The 20,160-nt window shown below is 33.8% G+C and overlaps 1 protein-coding gene across 1 annotated transcript in view; it reads right to left on the reverse strand.

Annotated features, from left to right (window-relative positions):
- Positions 1-1,121: 1,121 nt before the first annotated feature.
- LOC129218610 (xylosyl- and glucuronyltransferase LARGE2s-like) overlaps positions 1,122-20,160 on the reverse strand; it is a 51,149-nt gene continuing 32,110 nt past the window's right edge. The window contains exons 12-14 of the mRNA XM_054852930.1: positions 13,045-13,134; positions 1,433-1,514; positions 1,122-1,286 (exon numbers count right to left, since the gene is read on the reverse strand). Coding sequence (XP_054708905.1) covers positions 1,182-1,286; positions 1,433-1,514; positions 13,045-13,134 — 277 coding nt within the window. The 3' untranslated portion in view covers positions 1,122-1,181. The remainder of the gene's footprint in view (positions 1,287-1,432; positions 1,515-13,044; positions 13,135-20,160) is intronic.

Consider the following 20,160-nt stretch of genomic DNA (forward strand, 5'->3'; position numbering starts at 1 on the left):
TTTACTTCAATAGATTGATTTTGGTACTGTCTCATCGAAAAAGAAATTTATGTTTTGAATAACAGTAGATATCTAATTAGTTAAACTGAAAATTCTAAAAAAAACCCTATTTGTTATTTTTAGCTAATACTGAAAATACCGGTATTCTACCCCAGAAAATACCTGTATTAGGAGATTGCAAAATAGTTCCAAATTTCAGTATACCGGTATAGCAATCACTAGTCATCACAATGGCATAAATTTTTATATAAATTTCAGAGTTTAGAAATTTCAACTTAGCGATTTTCTCCAGTTGGAAAGCCTTCTCATCTTCCCTTAACACCCCAAAAATTTCATTTTTAAGGCAGAAGAAATGTTTCAGGGCAGTTCTCACGAAACGCCCACCTCTGTCTATTCTCTAAAGTCACTAAAAACTCACTAAAATTACGTTTTTTAAGGACTTTTAATGTTTGTAGACTTGTAACTTTTTTTCGAGGCAGGGCCTTTTGCAACTTCATTGATTTTGCCTTTGACTTCACTTATCGGAGCTCCTCGAGAAGCTTCTAGCCTCTCCCAGGAAACAATCTTGGATGCCCCCATGATGAATTTCGTTATTCGCGGTTACTATCCCACCCTATTCCGCAGGTAATCAGGAGTTTACTGTATATAAAATTAAAATTCATGCAAGTACCTTTAAAATGAGTTGTTATACAACTCTGTTGCTCCCATAGAATTTGAATTAAACACTTTAAAACACTGCTGACAAGTAAAAAAAAAAGCTGTTTAACGAATTCCAAAGCTCGATTAAACATCACTTATGAATGATAGATTTTTAAAGAATATACATGAATTTAAGACATCAACGAGTAAGGTTTCTCAAAGTTTCATGAAAATCTGAGAAGTTGAGAATTTTTTTTTCGTTGATTTGACACAGAATGACACAAATCCTACAAAAAAAGGGGGGGGGGGCGAGGATTCGATTATCATTTAGGGCTTTTGACTACAAAATATGGCCTTTAGAAGGGCCCCTACGGACGATACTTGAAAATAGGGCTTTTATAGAGACTTTTGAGGACCCGTGGGAATCTTGTTTTCACTAAGTTCATAACTCCCTAGTTTTTTAAAGTCTTCATCAAGTTTATTTACAAAGTTGAAGACAAATGCTATAAAACATGAGTATATAAAAAGAAGTTTTACATTTGCTATTCTGTTTGTGACAGTTTGCAGTTTCCAATCTTGTATTTAATCATGGCTTCAGCTATAAACTCGAAACGCTCCATTCTATTTTTGAGTCTCTGATGTGCATTCTGTAAGTAATAAAAAAAAATGGCATATAAATTCCTAATTTAATGCATTAAATGCCACAGCCCAGCAAGACCTTACCAGAAGGTACTAGCCTAGGGACCAGGTGGCTTTTAGCATATTAAAGAAGTAGTGATTGAAAAAAAAATACCTGTAGAAATTCAACTGCATAGGTAGAAATCTTATGTGGTAAGTGCAAGATCCATACATCTGGGAGAACCATAAATGTATAACTGGGGAAAAAAGAAAAAAACATTGTATTCGCATTTCCTTGAGTTTTGATTTTTAATTATTTTCATCAAAAATGTGAGCTGGAAACGGAAAATGTGGGTTTATCAATGAAAACAACTAAATGTTTAATACTAGAAATAAAAATACATTTTGTAAGGCTGATATTTAGCAACATGAAATCTACAAAAATTCAAGCTTATGAGTGAAGATGTGGACCAGTGGTTCCAAATGTTTTAAAGCCCATCCATCGCCTCCCTCTAAAGGTTGACTGACACTAATACCCTCCCCCCCCCCTTTTTTTTCTCCCTTGAAACAAAAAAAAACCGTAAGTTGGTGCTAGTGAGATTATTGAAAATATAAATGCTTAACTTAATTTGAAGTAAAATGTACATAATAAAATAAGAGATAATAAATAACATTTAGCCAATCACTCTTAAACTAAAAAAATAAATAAAAGAACCTGTTTTACTGTCCCCCCCCCCCAAAAAAAAATCACAGGCATTTGAAGGGAAATACATAACTAAGATCATTGACTTTTAAAAACGTAAGGTATAATCCATGTCAATTCAACAAGAGGCGCAACTTGGTGATCTCGGGATTTTTTTGAATTTAACATATGTTAAAATTAATAAAAAATTAAGAAATATTTTTTTTTGTCCCAAAAAATTTCTGGGCTGACATACATGCCGCCAAAGATGGCGGTCCTGTCATGATTTCTCACTTGGGATTTTCGTCAAAATCTTTAAAGTACATTATCTCAGGAACGGTAGAACATATTTTGTTGCGATTTGTTTCATTTAAAAGGATATTTTTTCTTGTTTAGAAACATGTGCAACATTTTGAAATATGTGCTCTAGTTTTATTTTTCCAGTTTTTAAACAAAAAGTTTAAAATAATTTCTTTGATTTTTCTCAAAACTACCAATTTTTAAAATTTTCATTTTTTTACAGTTTATTAGTACCACTGAGCGCTACATTCCCTGAAAAGGAGAGCTTCCACTTTTTCATTTAACAGATTTTAAAGGCATTTGAAAAAAATGAGGGTTTTTAATGAACTTTTACTTAAAGGCAGACTTGAAAATTCAAATTTTTTTTTCACAGCAAGTGGTCGAAAATCACTTTTAATTCAGTCCTATAGCGAAACTTTCATTTTGAGTCGCCATTTTATTCAGGATAAAACACTTATTTTTCAAATGTCTAAAATCTGTTAAACAAAAAAGTGGAAACTCTCGTTTTCAGGAAACTTAGTGCTCAGTGGTACTAATAAACCGTTAAAAAAAATGAAATTTTTTAAAATTGACATGTGAGAAAAATCAAAAATAAAAAAAAAATTTTTTTAAAAAAGACTGTGGAAAGAAAACTAAAGCACATATTTCAAAATTTTGTATATTTTTTTTAAACAAGAGAATTTATCTTTTTAAATAAACTGCAACAAAATATGTTCTACTGTTCCTGAGTTAATGTACTTTAAAGATTTTGACGAAAATCCCAAGTGTGATATCATGACAGGACCGCCATCTTGGAGGCCTGTATCTCAGCCCAGGAATTTTTTTGGGCAAAAACAAAAAAAAAAAAATGTATTTCCTAATTTTTATGAATTTTAACATATGTTAAATTCAAAAAAGTCTGAGACCATCAAGTTACGCCCCTTATTGAATTTACATGGATTCTACCCTAAGTACATTTTTTATGAAATGATTCTCTTTAAAATAAAATCTGAGGGAATAAAAAACATTGACAGATGAAATTTTGAAAATTCATAGCTTTGGAGATGAATGATGAAATAATTCTTTTAGATTCAACCGAGGTATGATTAGGAGGAAGTTTCAAAACTAGAATTTGCTTTTAATTGTAAACAGACTTGCCTCGTTTTGAAAATGGTCATCAGTAAATTAAATAAACACCACTATCTCATCTGATTGATGAATCAAATTAACATTGCACAGGAATAAGAGCGATGTATACGAGTGCAAAAGGTTGAAAAGGCTAAATTATTTAATAAATTAACCTTAGTGTCAATGTCCAAACTGTTCCCTTACTCTCAATAACCAGGTACTCATTTTAAATTTCAAAGATTTATAGCAGAAATTTTTTTTTTTTTTTTGACACTACTTCTATTTAATTGAAACACTTTCTTCCGCGCTCATTTTGGGGAAATGTGTGTATCCTGTTTTTACCAAAAAACGAAACGGCTTATTGCTTTTCCAGCATTTTATGTTTACGTTTCCTGCTAAATGGTCTGTTAGAAAAAAATGTGCTTCTCCAGTTTTTTTGTAATACTGCAAGTATTAGGTTTTACACCTTGGTATTTCATGGTGAATTCGTAGTATTTTATTTATTTATACCAGTAATGTTCAACTTACGGCCTGCAGGCTACATGGGGCCCGCGAAGCTCATACATGTGGCTCATTGCATTGAAAAATATTATTTGTAATTTTTATGCTCACTATCATTTGCTCAACCTTAGCTGTCATGCCGTCTAACACTCGTAGGTTGGGTATACTCAAAAAAAAAAAAAAAAAAACCATCATATATTCCAACTGAAATATTATTGTCTACATATCGAGAGACACAAAGATCCTAATTTGGTATCACTGACGGTGTAACAATATGTTCGTATGTCAACAAAAAGAAAAAAAGCCGTAATATCGTTTTCCACTTCATAAGCAACTTTGGAGCAACCAAAAATCACAACTAATTTGTTTGTTTTATAACAAAACAAAATCTGGTGTTGACACGATTGATCAAATGTTTTGATAATTTCAAAGCGTTTTATCGAACGATGATGAACAATGGGTGTAGTGCCCTCTGAAATATAAAAATTAATCCATATTATAAGTATACTTAATTTCATTTAAAATCTTAATTATACCTATAAATGTAATTTGAATAAATGTCAATAATACGGAAAGTTTCTTTGCATCTAAGATCTGCAGTATGACTCGTATGTAATATGCAATGTTTTCAAATGTTTATTAGTTAATATTTTTTTACAGCATGAAAATTTTTTGGACAGGGGAAGTGAGTTCAATACTTTGGATTTACATCAAGAAAAAAAGTGAAAAAATTAAAAAGTGAACCTTTATCAAAAAAAAAAAAATCGTTTGTGAGGATTTTTTAGATTTTTTTTCTGGGGGGGAGAGGCGGGGATATTCGCTTGAGTGTCCAAACTTGCTACAAATGTTCATGCTTTTGAACTATACATTTCTTTAACCCTTCAGAAGAATATTAATACAGGGTGGCGACAGATCAGGGAGATCAGGGGGAAAAAAATGTCAGGGATATATCAGGAAACTTCGAAAAAATAACAAATTTCAGGGAAAATTGATTTTATGAAGAAAAAAATTTTTTTTTTTGCTTTGCAAAATTAAGTACTTTAATTCCCTACGCATTTTCGGCCAATTATCTGAGTAAAATTAAAGAGGTGCGATTATAGACTGCCGCATATTTGTGCATCTTTTTTCCTAAACGTCAAAGTATTGAATCTTACTTATTAACCACAGGATGAACTTCCTAAGATTGCTTCTGTGTTTGTAAAATTGTTTATTTTACCTAGCTTGAAGTTTCCTTTCACGCTTTCAATGCTACGTAAAATAAACAACCCTACAAGCAAAGAGGAAGCCATCATTAATGCCTTAGCTCCTTTGCCTTTATTGTCTTGAAGTAATTAGCATACTGTAATCAAGATTTTAAGAAAAAATCTATGTTTTTTGAATTAATACTGATAAAAGCTTAAAAGTTATTACTTCTTCGCGTTTTTAATTTAATTGCTAAAATTGAACTTTAAATAAAGAAACTTAGTTTTTTGCTGTTATACTATTTGCTGTTGCTGCAGTTTATAAAGGTTTTCTTTTCTTCAGACTTAAATCATTCTTTTATTTTAAAACCAAGTTGTATTCTTCTTTTATGTATTTTGAAATTAACCAATTGCTTTTTTTCCCCTTTTTTTCTTGCATTTCAAAGCTGTTTGTTACAAAAGTAATCTAAGGTTTTTTTCGATTCATACTAAAATCATTTGAACTAGAGTTAACATGTGCACTTAAGTAAATATCTTTATTTTTTTATTGTTAAAATGCTGTATTCATTTATTAAAACCTATGTTCTTGATTAGAAAAAAGCTCCCTATGAATGGATATCAAAAGGTTTCATCTGCTTTGCATAAATATGTCAGTTATATAAGAATAACTAAATTACTTCTATTCTTTCACTATTACTTGTTATTCATGCAACAATATTATACTAAAATAAGACAAAACAACGTTAGAAGTAGCAGAAATTAGCAAATTACAGCAGACACGTGTTTCGGCGTTACAGGGAACGCCTTTTTCAATGCAAAAAATAATGAGCTTATGGATGAAAAGACATCCGACAAAAGCCAAGAGCAGATAAGCATGCAGCTTAAAAGATAAAAACAGCGGATTAGCCAAACACCAATGCCAAAGTTATAAACCGATCAGGAAGTAATAGGAATGCAAGCAAAGGCCAAGAGCTTTCTCTTAGGTACGAACCCAGAAAGAAAGAATTCAATTGGACAAAGATTAAGCCTAAGCTTAAACAAAAAGAAAAGAAATTGTCAGTAACCGTGAACCGCAAGAAAGGAAAAGCTGAATGGAAAACCATGAAATAAAATAAACAGAAACCAAAAAATATTCGAAAAAAGGTAAAATAAAGATAAATAGAAGAAAATTGGGGAGGGGGGTCAATCAAGACAAAAAGGTAAAAATAAACAAAGGAAGATAGATAAAAATGAATGGGGGAAAAAAAGGGGGGATGGAGAAAGGACAGTATTAAAGATATGGGAGCCAAATGTTGGAAAAATATGGAACTGCACTAAGATCGTTAACTAAGTTAGAACTGTTCCTCAAAATATGAAAGGATTCCCAAAAGTCAAGATCTGATGAATTGGGGCATTTTTGGATAATCTGATAAGAGTTAAAATCAAAAGAGTGATTCGAATCCCAACAATGTTGAGCAATACTAGACTTATTTAATTGTTGTTTTTTCACATAATTTTGATGCTCTTTCAAGCGAATTTTTAAAGCACTCCGAGTCTGTCCAATATAGGCAAGTTTACAACTACAATTAATTCTATAAATTCCACAACAATTAAGAGGGTGAATAGGATCTTTAAGAGAAGAGAAAGAAAGTTTATTAATAGGAGAGAACACCACCTGGATTCTAAAACGTTTCCAATTCCAGGTTTTGAATCCAAATGAACCAGTAACTCATTAAGTTCTTTTTCTTGTTCTGCTCCTCCTAATGCACTGCCAGGTATCATTTCAATCCTGAACGAAAATTCTGCCTTTTTAAAACATTTTGAAATGCTCCCAGGTTCCACTTTTTTTTGAGAGCTAACGTGATCCACGTAACAGCATCCAAAACTGTTACAGATTTTGCTAATTCTTCACTAGATTTACATGAAGAAATCTGCGAAAGAATGTGCCTGAGTAAAAGCTTTCTGTAACCTACTTTAAAACTCCGAATAATACCCTGATCCAAGGGTTGTAATACAGAGGTGGTGTTCAGTGGCAAAAAATCTAACTTAACATTTTGCAATTTTAAGTCAACAGGATAAGATGTGGCGTTATCCAGAAAGAGAATTATTTTTCCAGCTTTCTTCTTCATCCTTTTATCAAAATCCACTAACCAATCTTTCATTATTTCAGTCGTCATCCACGCTTTCTTATTTGATTTCCAGGACACCCTAAGTTTATCTACATCAAGTTTTTTGAAACATCTCTGTTTTCTCGCTTTTCCGATAACAAGAGGAGTTTCAAACTCACTGATCTTATTGAAAAACAGTGAGACGTTCTTTAGATATCTTTCCTCGGCTACATTTGTCTCCCTTTAAGCATAAGGTTTTGTTTGGAAGAATGCGATAAAAAAGACCAGTTTCATCAGCATTGAAAATATTTTTCTCATCACATCCTTCGCACACCAATTTCAATTTCTCTGTCTAATCCATGAAATGAGCTGGAGTCTACGAACTTCTTTTCTTCACAAATGGATTTAAAAGAAATGTTGTGCCGTGTTCGGAATTTTTCAAGTTATCCATTTGACGCCTTAAAAGAGTCTATCCCCAAAGCTTTCCAGACTTCCCTGGCTTTCTCTTGGAGTAATACCCCGCTTATTGGGATGCTCTTTGCACGAGCAGCTCTGAACCATTTCATGACAACCTCGTCAATTTCACTGGTTTCAGTTTTGCGAAACTTTACATTTTTTAAATTTTCATTCAAACTCACAATTCACAATTTTCTAATTTCGTCTTTATCTTTTAAAATTTCACTAATCCGAGTTTTTAAAACTTGAAAACGATCCGCAAGACAATGCACACTTATTTTTTTCTTTTTCGGCAACATCCAAAACATTAATTTTTTCTTTCAATGTCAGTCTCTTTCTTTTCGTTGCCATTTTAAAACTCAAATAATATTGTCACACAAAAAATCAACTAAATCGACACGCCTTTGGGAAAGTTTGCAGCTGCAAAGCTACGATTGCTGCATGAAAAGCAGGTTCGCTTGCCTCTCAATTCATCTCAGGGTATGAATATCCCATTACCAACGGCGGCGATTCGACGGAGCAACCCCTGTCCCCCCCCCCACACACACACTTTTTATGGTTAATTTATTTATTTTATCTCGAGTATCACTATTGCATGATTGACAGTTGGCAATATGACCTTGAATATGGGCAAATCTTTTTCATGTCTAAAAATTAAACAACCCAACAAAACCACGGCACCATAAAGCCGACTACTACCGGTGCCGGTCTGCTCAATTGCATCTCCCGAGAGCCCCAATTAGAAAAAGTGCCCAGTTTCCTCTTTTTTATCTTAACTTTTGAATAGTTATTGTGTACAAAATTCATTAAAATCTTAAGAAAAACGTACGTTAATTGTTAGACTGACATCAGTTTTCACTTATCTGCTTCAATACTCTCAAAACTAGCCGTAACAAAATTATGACTTTCTTTTTCATTTTTTGCTGCCCGCAAAAAGTACCATGTCTTTTAGTTCTTTTTTTTTTCTGCTCCCAACTTCTAAGCCCCAATCTCTGTTTCTGCCCATTACCACCCTTTTAATTCCTAGAAACAGTGATAAGGAAATGATGGGGGGGGGGGGATATCAGTTGTATTCTGTGAAAAGAGAAAAAACGGAAGTGCTACGATCGCAAGGGAAATTTTTTGTAAAATAACTGTCCGTTATTCAGAGTGAATTACATGGAATGGCCTATATTGAGGGACTGGGACTTGCAAAAATGTCCGTTAATTAGAGGTGTTTGTTATTTGGGAGTGTCCGTTAAGGGAGGTTTCACTGTATAAAAATTTTTAAAGCTAAAAACTCCCTCCAAAAATTTTTCTGAAAACACGGTTACAACTTTCTTTGACTCAGATTCAAGTAAATAACAAGGGTTAAAAGCAATTTTACCAAGACCTAGTTAGAAAGGGTAAAAATTATGATAAAAGTCTCAAAAATGTACCTGGGTACACGGGTAAAATTAGTGCGTTCAAAGGCAATTAGAATTAAAAATGGGCAAGTTTTAGAGACAGATGCAATTGAATTTCAAAATGCGAAAAGAATCGGAGCTGACATATAAAAACGGCTCAAATACATGCATTTTTCACATGTTATGTGAAAAGTTAAGCATGAAAAAGGATTAGTTTTTCTCTCATTTTAAAGGACTCTCTTTTCAAGAACCCATTAAAAAAAAAAAAAAACAAGTAGGTAAATTTGGGGCGAAGTGAAATGGCTAAGATGACTCCGCTTTTACAAAGTGAACAAATTGGAAATTTGTTTTGTAAATTACAGTACAAAAAGAAAATATATTTTATGATAAAACTTTCATTGAAACATTTTTTTTTATTCTTGGCAGTAATTTGGTGCCTTCAAAAAAAAAAATAAATAAATAAATAAATAAATAAAGGTGGAAATTTTTCACTTTTTTTAATGTGCCTAAGTGAACAATGAAATATTTTTCTGATGAAATATTTTTTATTTGATTATAAAAATTATTTTTGAGCAAATGAATCTGTAAATAATATGTTGAATGAATAAATGAAGAGAAAATAGACCAATAAACGAATAAATTAATTAATATGCAAAGAAAAATGAATGAATAAAAGAGTAAATGAATAAGAAAATATGTGAATAAATGAATAAATAAGTGAATTACTAAATGAAGGAATTAAAAAATGAAAAATTAAGTGTTTTAAATGATTGAGTGTGTAAACAATATCAACCATTGCACTTTGCCTCATCCTCTTTGCCCCGTATGCACTCGACTGGTTGTGCGCAAAGTATTTAAAATACAAATAAAATTAATATTAACTAAAAAATTTTTTCTTCTTTTTAAAAGTACATCCTTAAAACAGTTAAAAGGGTAAAACATTTAACTTTTTCCTCTTTCGAGCATACAAAGTTATGCAGACCAGTATAAAAATGAAAAATCTCCAGGAGGGGAGAACGTCTTAAAAAAGACTAAATAAATATTGCACCACATATTAGAAAGTCACAATTAATATTTAAAATGTTAATAAGAAGAATTTTATAATATCAAAAATAATTTTTGACTTACAACAAATATTAGAATAAGAGAATCATTTTTTAAAAAATTGCCTATATTATCTTATGCTTTAATTTTCGGTGGTTTTTTCCTGACTGGAATAGGATTACATGTGCAAATATATTGTTAAAATACTACTAGATAGGTAGCGCTAAACCTAGAGTAAATATTTGATCTTTTCACTTTGCCCCATATTCCCCTTCTTTTAATATTTAAGGCGCTATTGGAAAATTAAGTACTTTTCCCAGACACCTACCGTATTTTCGGGATTAAGCGCCGCGGCGCATACAAGAAAAAAAGTTTCAAAAATGTGGATGCGGCGCATATAATGGGAGCGGCGGGTATAGTGTTTTTTTTTTTTTCCCCCGATCAAGTTTTAAAAAAAATCCGAGTTTGCAAAAAAGTTGAACATTTTACCAATAGATGGCGCCACACTTTTCCCTTTCGTTTTGCGAAATGAGCGACAAGCAAAGCAAAGAGGGGTAGCCATGAGGGGAGGTGAGTCAGCGATTGCTGGTGTTGCACCATAGAGAGAAACGCTAAACCACGTGAGCGCTGAATGACGTGAGCGGCGAGGAAGCCTCATCGAAGCGAAGGGGGACGGAGGGTCAAGGAAAGGAGCTTGTTAGCAAGACTAGCAGGGGAGGGGGGTGGAACTTCCAGTTTTCTAAAGGGGAATCACCCCTTTCAACAAAGTGGGTTGCTCGGGGTGGTCAAGTGACCTACTAATTGAAAACTTGTTTCTCCGTCTCCCATCCCCAATTTTATTCACTCACATCGTCGCTTTTGCTGTCGTTCGTGCGTTCTTTTCTTTCTTAAAGTTTTTACATCGAGTTTCATCTGAAATGGCTCCTACTAAACGACTTAAGAGTTACACTGCAGCTTTCAAGTTGGAAGTTATCGCTAAGGCTGAAGCGATCGGAAATCGTCCTGCTGCCCGGGAATTCGGAATTGATGAAAGATGTGTTCGGCGTTGGAGGTCCGAAAAATCAACGATCGAAGCGATGCCGAAGACAAAACGTGCCCGACGAGGAAGATCAGCTCACTGGCCGGATTTAGAACGGGACCTGAAGAAGTGGGTAGTGGAGCAGAGAGCTAAAGGAATTTCCGTTTCGACTGTCCGGATTCGAATAGAAGCCAGGTGCATCGCTGCTAATTTGAATATTTCCAACTTCAAAGGCAACGCGAATTGGTGCTTCAGATTCATGAAGCGGAATCATTTGTCCGTCAGGCAGCGAACAACTGTGGGGCAGAGTCTTCCAGCTGATTGGATGGAGCAGAAAAAAAAGTTTTTAGACTACGTCGAGAAGCTGAAGAAAGAAAACAACTTTCAGCCTCATCAGCTTATCAACATGGACGAAGTCCCTTTGACTTTCGACTGCCCTCCCAACAGGACTGTCACATCTACCGGTGAGAAGAGCGTCGCCATTACAACCACGGGGCATGAAAAAACATCATTCACGTGTGTTTTGGCTTGCACGGCTAGCGGAGAGAAGCTGAAGCCTATGCTGATTTTTAAGCGGAAAACGGTCCCGAAGGAGTCTTTCCCGTCCACCGTTGTCATCCGCTGCAACGAGAAGGGGTGGATGAATGAGGCCCTGATGTCAGACTGGTTTAACGAAGTTTGGAGAAAAAGGAAAGGCGCTTTTTTCCAACCAAGTGGAATGTTGATTATGGACTCCATGGCGGCGCACAAGACCGACCCTGTGAAGGAAGCGGCGCGGCAATGTTTGGCGTCCCTGGCCATCATACCAGGTGGGCTTACAAAAAAGTTGCAGCCCTTGGATTTGGCCCCCAATCACAGTTTTAAGAGCCACATGCGTCAACAATGGGAGTCCTGGATGGTGAACGGACTGCACGAATACACGAAAGGCGGCAACCTGAAGAAAGCGTCGTTCGCGGAAGTGGCGAAGTGGGTAGCTGCAGCTTGGAATGCGGTAAAGCCGAGCACCATAATTTCCGGCTTCACCGAGGCGGAGATCATTCCCCGAGTCCCGGATGTTGCTGCGGAGGACGATGGCTCCGATGACGAGGAAAACAGCCCGGAGCTCGATGCAGACTTTCTAGGACTATTTGCGTCCGACAGCGAGGACAGCGATTTCGAAGGATTTTGAATCGCCGATCCATAGTGGATGCGACCCACTGAAAAAAGCGTGCTTATAGTGGCGCCGACCACTTAAAAAAACGTGGAGCGCCATGAGGAGAAGGGTCCGCGTCCCGCGCTCTGGATAACCAACCAATGTCTCCTCCCAAAGTACGAAAATTTTAATTATAGTAATAATAATATAGTTATGTTAATTATATTCTTTTAAATTTTATTTTCATTTTATTGCAAGTTTCTGAACGTCTAAATTGCGCTTTTAAGTTGCGTTAAGTTGGATGCGGCGCTTATAGCGGGCGCGGCGCTTATAATGGGTGCGGCGCGTACATTAATTTTTTTTTTCCGGCGACGATAATTTTCGATGCGGCGCTTATACTGGGTGCGGCGCTTAATCCCGAAAATACGGTACTTGGACAAATTCCAGGATTTTCAAGAACAATGAGAACTCTGTTTATTAAGAGTGTTCAAAAGTTTATGTGTGACAGCTAAGTTGTGTCATGTTAAATTTGAATTGTTGGAGATGTATGAATAACACATTCCGATGTTGCTTTGTACCTTTTTTACAACCAAAAAAAAAGCGTAATAAATAAAAACTGCTTGCACATCTTCACTTTTCCCAATCGAAAATATCTTTAGTAACCTAACTGGAATAAACAATTCATCTTTGTTCAAGCGCAGTGAATTACACCAATATCTATTCATTGTAAAGTCAAGTACATTAGAAATAAAAATTATTATAAATACTTTAATACTACTATTAAAGAACAAAAGTAATATGATTGCAATTTTATGTACTAACAATGCTAAATATAATAGTGTTAGAAAAATAATATCAACTCTTAAAAATTTTTTGAAACAAAATGTAACTTACTTGGAAGCAAAGAGTTCTGTAATGTGAGTTACTTTATTCATTCCATAACCAGAAAATCTCTCATCATACAAAGGCATTGAATTTGTTTTCCTACAGGAAAATACTAGCAGTTAAATAATAAATCACACTTTGGTACTAATTAAGAGTCATTTTTTTTAAGCTGGACAAAGTGAATGGGGGCCTGATAGTTGATTTCTCAACTTTTGCAAAAAATTCAGGATGTGTTAGTGTTACTATGATAAGAAAAAGTGAAGTTACTGTTTTTTAGAAACTGATTTGGATTGTCCTTGAGTAGAGGTCAAAGTTTAAGGTTGTGAAAAAAAAAAGAGCTAAGTATATGATTGCTTTGCTTCAAATGCAATGAGTGAACCAAGTCAACTTTTTAAAATGTGGATACTACTTGATACTAGGTACATACTAGCATAAATATTTCGGTTGTTCACTCATGGCTTTGAGGGCAAAGGTCAATTGAAACTACTACTTTTTTTGCCTTGTTTGGGCCCGGATAGCTGACAAGTCAACGGACCTGATTTTTCAAATTGTCTCTGCTCGATCATCCCCAAATGGGATGAAATTTTTTTTAGAGGTGTAGAGATGTCTTTGAAACTAACATATGCGAATTTTCAGTTTCCAAGATCTGAATCCTTAGGATCTAGGATCTCCAAAAAATAGTGCTCCAAAATGGCAGATCAGCTTTGTGAGACGAATTGCCATGTTGTTGTAAAAGTTGCAGAAAATTTTATTACACTGGAACTATGAAATTTTTGGAAGTTTAATGTACATGTGGCTGTTGATTCGTTCTAGTATTTATGTGAGTTTGACCTCATAAGGTGTTGAGTAGCACGCATATAAACTCGTGAAAAAACGCTCTTTTATACTGAAATCATCATTTTTGAGACTGTTTAATTAAGTAAGATGCTTAGATCTCATGGTTTTCTGACATGAGTCTGAAACTACACTGCATAGAGTATAATTACAACTCTTGCTCAAAGTTATTGACTCGGGAGTTTTAGAGTAATGGACGTAAAACTTTGATTCTTTTTGTTTCAAATTATCAACTTGGAGACTGCATAGTTAAAAAAGTTGATTAGTTGCCATAAGTTTCTAACCTGGAGCTTAAACTACACCACCCAGACTATAACTACAGCTGTATCCCAAAGTTGTTGACCAGTCGGGCACAAAGCTATTGACCTCTAAACTTGGCCATTTAAAAAAAATAATCGACTTGGAGACTGTTTAGCTACCAAAGCCAAGAGAAATGAAAGCTATTTTATATTTTTCTTAGTACTATACTGTGGTGAGTAGTTAATCATATACTTATTTCTGAGGGGTACTCACAGCTTTAGCAGAATCCGGGCCCAAATAAGGCAAAAAAAGTAGCAGTTTCAATTGACCTTTGCCCTCAAAGCCATGAGTGAGCCACCAAAATATTTATGCTAGCATGTACCTAGTATCAAGTAGTATCCACATTTAAAAGAGTTCACTCATTGCATTTGAAGCAAAGTAATTATGTGTTTAGCTCTTTTTTTTTTTTTCACAACCTTAAACTTTGACCCCTACTTAAGGACAAACGAATCAGTTTTTCAAAAAAAGAAACTTCACTTTTTCTTATCACAGTAGCACTAACACATCCTGAAATTTTTATGAAAATTGAAGACATCAAATATCACAAGTGTCCAACTTTTAAAAAAATGATTCTTAAGAAAGAGGAAAAAATACAGTTGAACTCAGTTACTACGATATAATGGCTAAAACGAACATTTTGTTAATCAAGTTTGGTTTACTATTTAACTGTTTTTAAAATTTTAAGCTTATTACATAAAATAAAATGCAAGTTTTGGTTTCACAAATAAAACTTCTGACCTCTTCTCTCTCAGGGAAAATTTTATCTACTTAATTATATAAAATTTTTTCTCAACATGTTTGTCATTGTAGAAGCTGTGCTGTGAAGTATACGTCGAATCTCTTCCTATAGAGAATAAAGCTTGCACATCTGTTTACCTTTGGAAAGGTCAGTCTGCTCAGGAATAAAATCCTTTTTATATTACTTCTCGTCTCAAAAAACTAACATTGTTCTTTGAACAGGTTCTTCAAATATTACTAAAACACATTCATCTGAAGAAAATGATTGTCCCTCTATTTTAGGCTCTTTCATTTAATCTCTCCTAGAACATCGATAAGGCCAGGCTAAGGCACGTTATTTCAGGTTATGAATCAGGTAAACTTTTTCTGGTTCATGCAAGAAATAATGCAGTAATATTTATTGTAACAATCATACATTTCTAATGAATCAAATGTTGCTTTTTTTTTGGAATCCTTTAAAAACTAATAACACAGACCATAAAAAGTAATCCCGTTAAGGTTAGTTACTCTGTTTAGACTGTACAAATGCATTTTTTCTTCCCCATTTAACTAATTCAGGGTTGTTACAAGCAATGGCAAACACAAACAAATGTGTGAATATTTAGCATTTCATGTTAACCAAGTTCAAACTGCATTACTTTTGTACTTCACCGTTTTGAATACCTTTTGTAGGCAAATGGAATTTCTCTGGTTTAAATCACAGTAAATCAAAATTACACTACTCGTGTAAATTCACAGTTGATTTACTGCAAAGAGATGTAACAAATTCAATGTGAATATCAATGAAAAGAAAGGAAAAATAAATAAAGCCAGGAGAATTTGTTTAAAAAAAAAAAAAAAAAAAAAAAAAAAAAAACGAAGCAGTAAAGCAAAATAAATAGATTGTAATTTTGGAAATCTCACTTCCAAAGTTTAAGCTTGTGTTGCTCTACTTCACTGATATGCTACTGAAGCAAGGAAAGAAAAAAAATCATTATTTTTCTTGCTTTTTATTTCTAATGGGGAGTTTAAAAAGTTGGTGAAGAAAAATAAAAAGAGAAGTTTTAAGCAAGTAGTCTTGAAATATAAAAATAATGTAGTGATTGAAAGTTTAATATGCACTATAGTGCATGCTTCATCCCCCTTAATGTTAACAAGAAGTCCTTTAGATTCCTTCTGGATAACATTTCTTAAATCTTTTCAACTGAATATACAAGACACTACAACACATATCTAAACTGAAGTAAATTTGAGAGTACATAATTTTTTTTATTTAAATCTCAAGGTATTACAAGAATAAATTAAAATCACTAGTTAAGTATTAAATATTGGAATATTCACAATGTTTATATTTTAACACTAGAACCGCGGTAGGGGTCAATCTGACCCAAACCAAATTTCGTTTCCATTTTTTCAGAGATTTTACAAGCGGAAGGACTTGAAACTTTTTGACTTTTTCTTAAATTGTATAAACATTAACCTGTAAAAGAATTAGCCATTCAGAATTTTTTATTTCCGAGATATTAATTCTTATACCTAAAACCGCAGTAAGGGTCAGAACGACCCTTCGCTTAGTAGATGTAAAACGAAACGATTCTTAGAATCGTTAACAGTCAAAACTGCTCCCCAACTGGTATGGAAAGGACCTACAGTAGACACTGAAGATTAAATGGGTCAAGGTCATAGAACAAGACAGGTTACTGATAAGAAAAACTAGCTTTTTCTCTTTCTTTTGTTATCTGACAGAGCTGCGTTTATACTGCTAGTTGCAAACCATTCTTGGTCTCGGCAGAAAAATGTCAAGAAAACATCGTTTGCTTTCGGTCAAGGAAGCTCTTGAATACAGGCAAGAGCTGTGGGAAAATGAGTCTGAAGATGAAAATTATGACCATGATTTATTCAGCGAAGAATATGCCCTGTCATCGAACGAAGAATGTGAATCGCCAGATGATAATTTGTCTGTTGATTTTGGGACCCAATCTGACAATGATACAAATCACTTATCCGACAGCCAATGTGTAACATCAAAGGCAAGAGGAAAAAAGTGTAAAGCAAAATCTCCAAATATAACACCAAAATTGATAGAAAATGGCGAAATTATTGGGGTAGATGGATCAAAATGAAAAATTATTTCTTCTAAAACTAATGATTGTGGAAGAATTTCACAACATTATGTTTGTAAAGAAACTTGCGGCTTGACATCGTACGCAAAGCGGAACATTGATGATGAATTTGCGTCCAGCTCGTGGAGACTATTCTTAAATGAAAGTATGCTTCGTCACATAAAAATGTGTACAGAAGAAGAAGCTCATAGACAGCTGGGAAACAATGATTGGACCCTAAAACTAGAAGAAATTGATGCGTTCATTGCAATTTTATATGCTCGAGGTCTATACTGCACAGAAGGCCTAGAACTTAACAGTTTATGGTCAACTGTTTGGGGTAATCCATTTTTTCGTGAAACAATGGCGAGAGACTGGTTTAGAGATATTTTGAGATTTTTACGCTTCGATCAAAAAACATCCAGATCAGAACGTTTGAAAACAGACAAATTTTGCCTAATTTAAAAAATTTGGGACATGTTTACTGAAAATTCTATCAATTGTTATAAACCCGGACCCTACATTACAGTTGATGAACAACTCTTTCCCACAAAAGCCAGATGCAAGTTTACACAATACATGCCAAATAAACCTAACAAGTTTGGGATACAATTCTGGATTGCCGCAGATGCTGACACAAAATACATAGTGAATGGTTTTCAATATCAACGTAAAGATAAGAATCGTCCTACAAATCAGAATATTTGCGAATATGTTGTTCTGAATTTAATCAAACCATTTGAAAATAAAGGAAGAAATGTCACCACGGACAATTATTTTACAACTCTGAACCTAGTAAAAATTTTAAAAGAAAAAAAAAGACAAACTTAATGGGAACAGTAAAACGAAATCGTAGCGAAGTGCCTACAATTGTAAAAAAAATGAAGACACTCTTGTATGAAACGATATTACTAAAGCACGATGACATCACCATGACAATTTATAAAGGGAAGCAAAAGAAAAATGTCCTACTACTTAGCTCATTGCATCCAACTGTTTATATTGACACTAATAATAAGAAAATGTTACCAGAGAACGGTATCATTTTATAACTCTACAAAATGTGGTGTGGATGTCGCAGACCAAATGGCTCAAAAGTACACCGTAAAAGCTGGGTCTAGGAGATGGCCTATTCACGTCTTTTACAATATCTTGACCTTGCGGGAATAAATTCTTGGCTTTTGTATAAACAAGCCACAGGAAAGAACATTTCAAGGAAAGAGTTTCTTCAGCAGCTTGTCGAAGAACTGAGAGCAACATACATTTCAACAAAACGTAAAAGAACATATCCAGACATATTGCAAAGCCGGAATTTAGCCACACTAACACCCGGATCCGCAAAAAATATGTCAGTACTTCCAAAGAGAGTGCGTTGTCATGTCCCAAAATGCAATAATAAAACTGTTAACTGTTTTGACTGTAAAAAACCAATACGTGGCAAGTGCACTAAGTGTATAAAAAGGAGCTGTGTTAATTGCACGTAATGCACGAGGAATGTATCCATATTGCTGGTAAGAGCTTTGTCATTTTAATTTAAGAATTTTTTGTAGATTTATTCATAAAAAATAAGCTAGCAATACAGTTAAAATAAACCACGGAATGTTTCCTTCTTCCTAAAATTACAGAATTTTCTTTAAAATATTGATATTTTTAACATGCGCTAAAAAATTTACACTGCAAAGTGAAATGAATAAATGCTTAAAGTTAATGAGAGAGAATTTTATATCTTACTATTATAATTTATAATCTTAGTATTACTCTTGTTCATCAAAAATATTTTTTTAACATATTTCTAAACATCAAAGATCCCATTTTAAGCTTTGGGTCAAATTGACCCCTGTCCGCGGTTTTAGGTGTTCGGAAATTTCTGTGGTTCTAGTGTTAACTGCTTAGGAATGGAATTTTCCCCTAATCATTTTGTTTTGATGTGCATTCAACTTTTGTCTTTACTTTTTTTTTTTTTTGATGTTCAATACATTCTTTTGCACACAAGCTTAAAAGTGCCTACTGATTGCTCTGGAAGCAGAATTTTTTTTTCAGCAGTCGGTGATGCAGATAAAAATAAAAAAAATTGTTAGTAAGATAAACCAACATCATATTAATCATAAAATCATAATTGGCTCAGAGAAATATTTAAAAGTAAGATGCTAAGGCAAGTATATGCTACCTGTGCATTATGTTCCAGAAAATCAGGTAAATCTTCATTAGCAGAAATTCAAGATGTTTTCCCCTTAAAAAATGTAAGCCCCCCCCCCCCACTCAAATACAAAAAAAAAATCAGCAGACTTTCTGAAGAGTGTGATGTACATTGCAGTCTCATGTTGCATGGGCTGGGTTCTAACTACTGATTAAAAATTTAAATTTTCAGGTTGGGTCAGGAGACAAATTTTGAATAGATAATAGTGGTCATGGTTGCCACACTTCCGTCCAAGGGACGGAATTCCCTCTTTTCAAAAATTTCGGCCATCGAATTTTTTTTTCCATGTTCAAAATGATTTTTATAGATGAAACAAATCTTTACTTTTGAATCTCTCACTCTCAAAAAAGGTCTTATTCTTCTGAGGACAAAAAACTGGCCCATCTGCTAAAGTTAAAAAGATGAGCTGTTTTTTTCCCCAAAAAAGAATTAAATAAGTCACTGAATCTGTTGATTTCAACCATTCTTATCTTAATCTGGAAAATTTTATTAAAGTTTTAATCACAATGCATCTTATAGCCAAGAATCTCATACCTGAATTTTTTTTAATTACTATTTTTTTTGTATGAAATATGAACTATTTATGTAACATGAACTATAAAATCTGAAGCTTTTTTTTCTGCAGTAGCAAATAATAAGTTTCTTTATTGTATTTTATTAAAAATCTTGGACAATGTTATGTTATTTTTTATTAAGGTTTTAATTTTTACTTAATCTTACAATTTGGTTTTACTATATAGTTACAGCATCAAAAATTAGCATTATATATGTCTAAAACATCAAACAAACTAAGCGCTAACATTTTGGTGTCGCGAAATGGAGCCACGCGCTTTTCAGTCCTGGCCAATTTTTAGAGTGGCACCCATGATAGTGGTTAAGTGGCAATAAATACTAGTGATGAATTCAAAAGTGAAAAGGGAAGCTTGTACTGACTAAGACAAAAGCAGAACTAGAGAATCTCAGAATTTTAAAGAT

Source organism: Uloborus diversus, chromosome 3 (assembly GCF_026930045.1).
Source record: "Uloborus diversus isolate 005 chromosome 3, Udiv.v.3.1, whole genome shotgun sequence".
Lineage (NCBI taxonomy): Eukaryota > Metazoa > Arthropoda > Arachnida > Araneae > Uloboridae > Uloborus > Uloborus diversus.